The following is a 699-nucleotide window of genomic DNA, read 5'->3' as shown; positions in this document are numbered from 1 at the left end:
ATGTCCTCAGCCGGCGGCACTGCTAACTTAAGCATTGATTCCACTGGGATAGAAGCGGCGGGAGCGGCGTTGGCACCGGCGAACCATGGCTGGGATTTTCTATTTCGTCCTCTTTTCGTTTCTCTTCGGGATTTGCGGCGCTGTCACCGGTTCCAGGGTGTACCCCGCGAATGAAGGTAAGAGCGGGGCAGCCTTTAAAGGTCGGGGACCGAGAGGGCACGATCCGCGGATGAATGGTGCTCAGGAGCGCGGGGCCGGTGGATGCGGGGGGAGCCCGGCGGGGGCCGTGCGTCCCGAGCCGCCAGAGCAGGGACCGAGCCGAGGGGATCGGCGAGAGGGGAGCGGGGAACGTCCGGGCGGCCTGCCCCGAGGCGGTGGCCCGTGCAAGCGGCGGGTCTACGCAAGTTTGTAATGGAAGGCCAAAGTTTGTCAGCATCCTCCCGGCGAGGCCCGCTGGAGGTGCCCCGAGGGGACGCGCCGGAGCCAACGCCGGGATTTAAAAAAAAAATAAATAAATTCTCTGTTCTCCCCACCACCCGCTCCGGCGGGCCTGAAGCACACCGGGGGCTTGGTGCTCCCAGGTTCTGGCCAAAGCCTTGCGAGCTCGGGTTTCTGCAAAGTTTTCCGAGCCCTGCGCTTCCCGGGACCGAGTTGCCGGGGCCACCGCGGCGCAGCGGTCGTGGCGCCGCTCGCCCGGCG

General features: G+C 65.7%; 1 protein-coding gene across 3 annotated transcripts in view; it reads left to right on the top strand.

The window, feature by feature from the left end:
• The first annotated feature begins 6 nt into the window (after positions 1–6).
• Positions 7–699, top strand: part of EPHA4 (EPH receptor A4) — a 149,805-nt gene continuing 149,112 nt past the window's right edge. For all 3 annotated transcript variants that reach the window (XM_008057704.2, XM_008057702.2, XM_008057703.2), the window contains exon 1: positions 7–176. In XM_008057704.2, coding sequence (XP_008055895.1) covers positions 86–176 — 91 coding nt within the window. In that variant the 5' untranslated portion in view covers positions 7–85. The remainder of the gene's footprint in view (positions 177–699) is intronic.

This window comes from Carlito syrichta, unplaced genomic scaffold (genome assembly GCF_000164805.1).
Source record: "Carlito syrichta isolate Samal-C Ts95f unplaced genomic scaffold, Tarsius_syrichta-2.0.1 Scaffold303111, whole genome shotgun sequence".
Classification (NCBI taxonomy): domain Eukaryota; kingdom Metazoa; phylum Chordata; class Mammalia; order Primates; family Tarsiidae; genus Carlito; species Carlito syrichta.
Note: the sequence above shows the minus strand (reverse complement) of the source record. Positions and strands in the feature narration are given on the sequence as shown.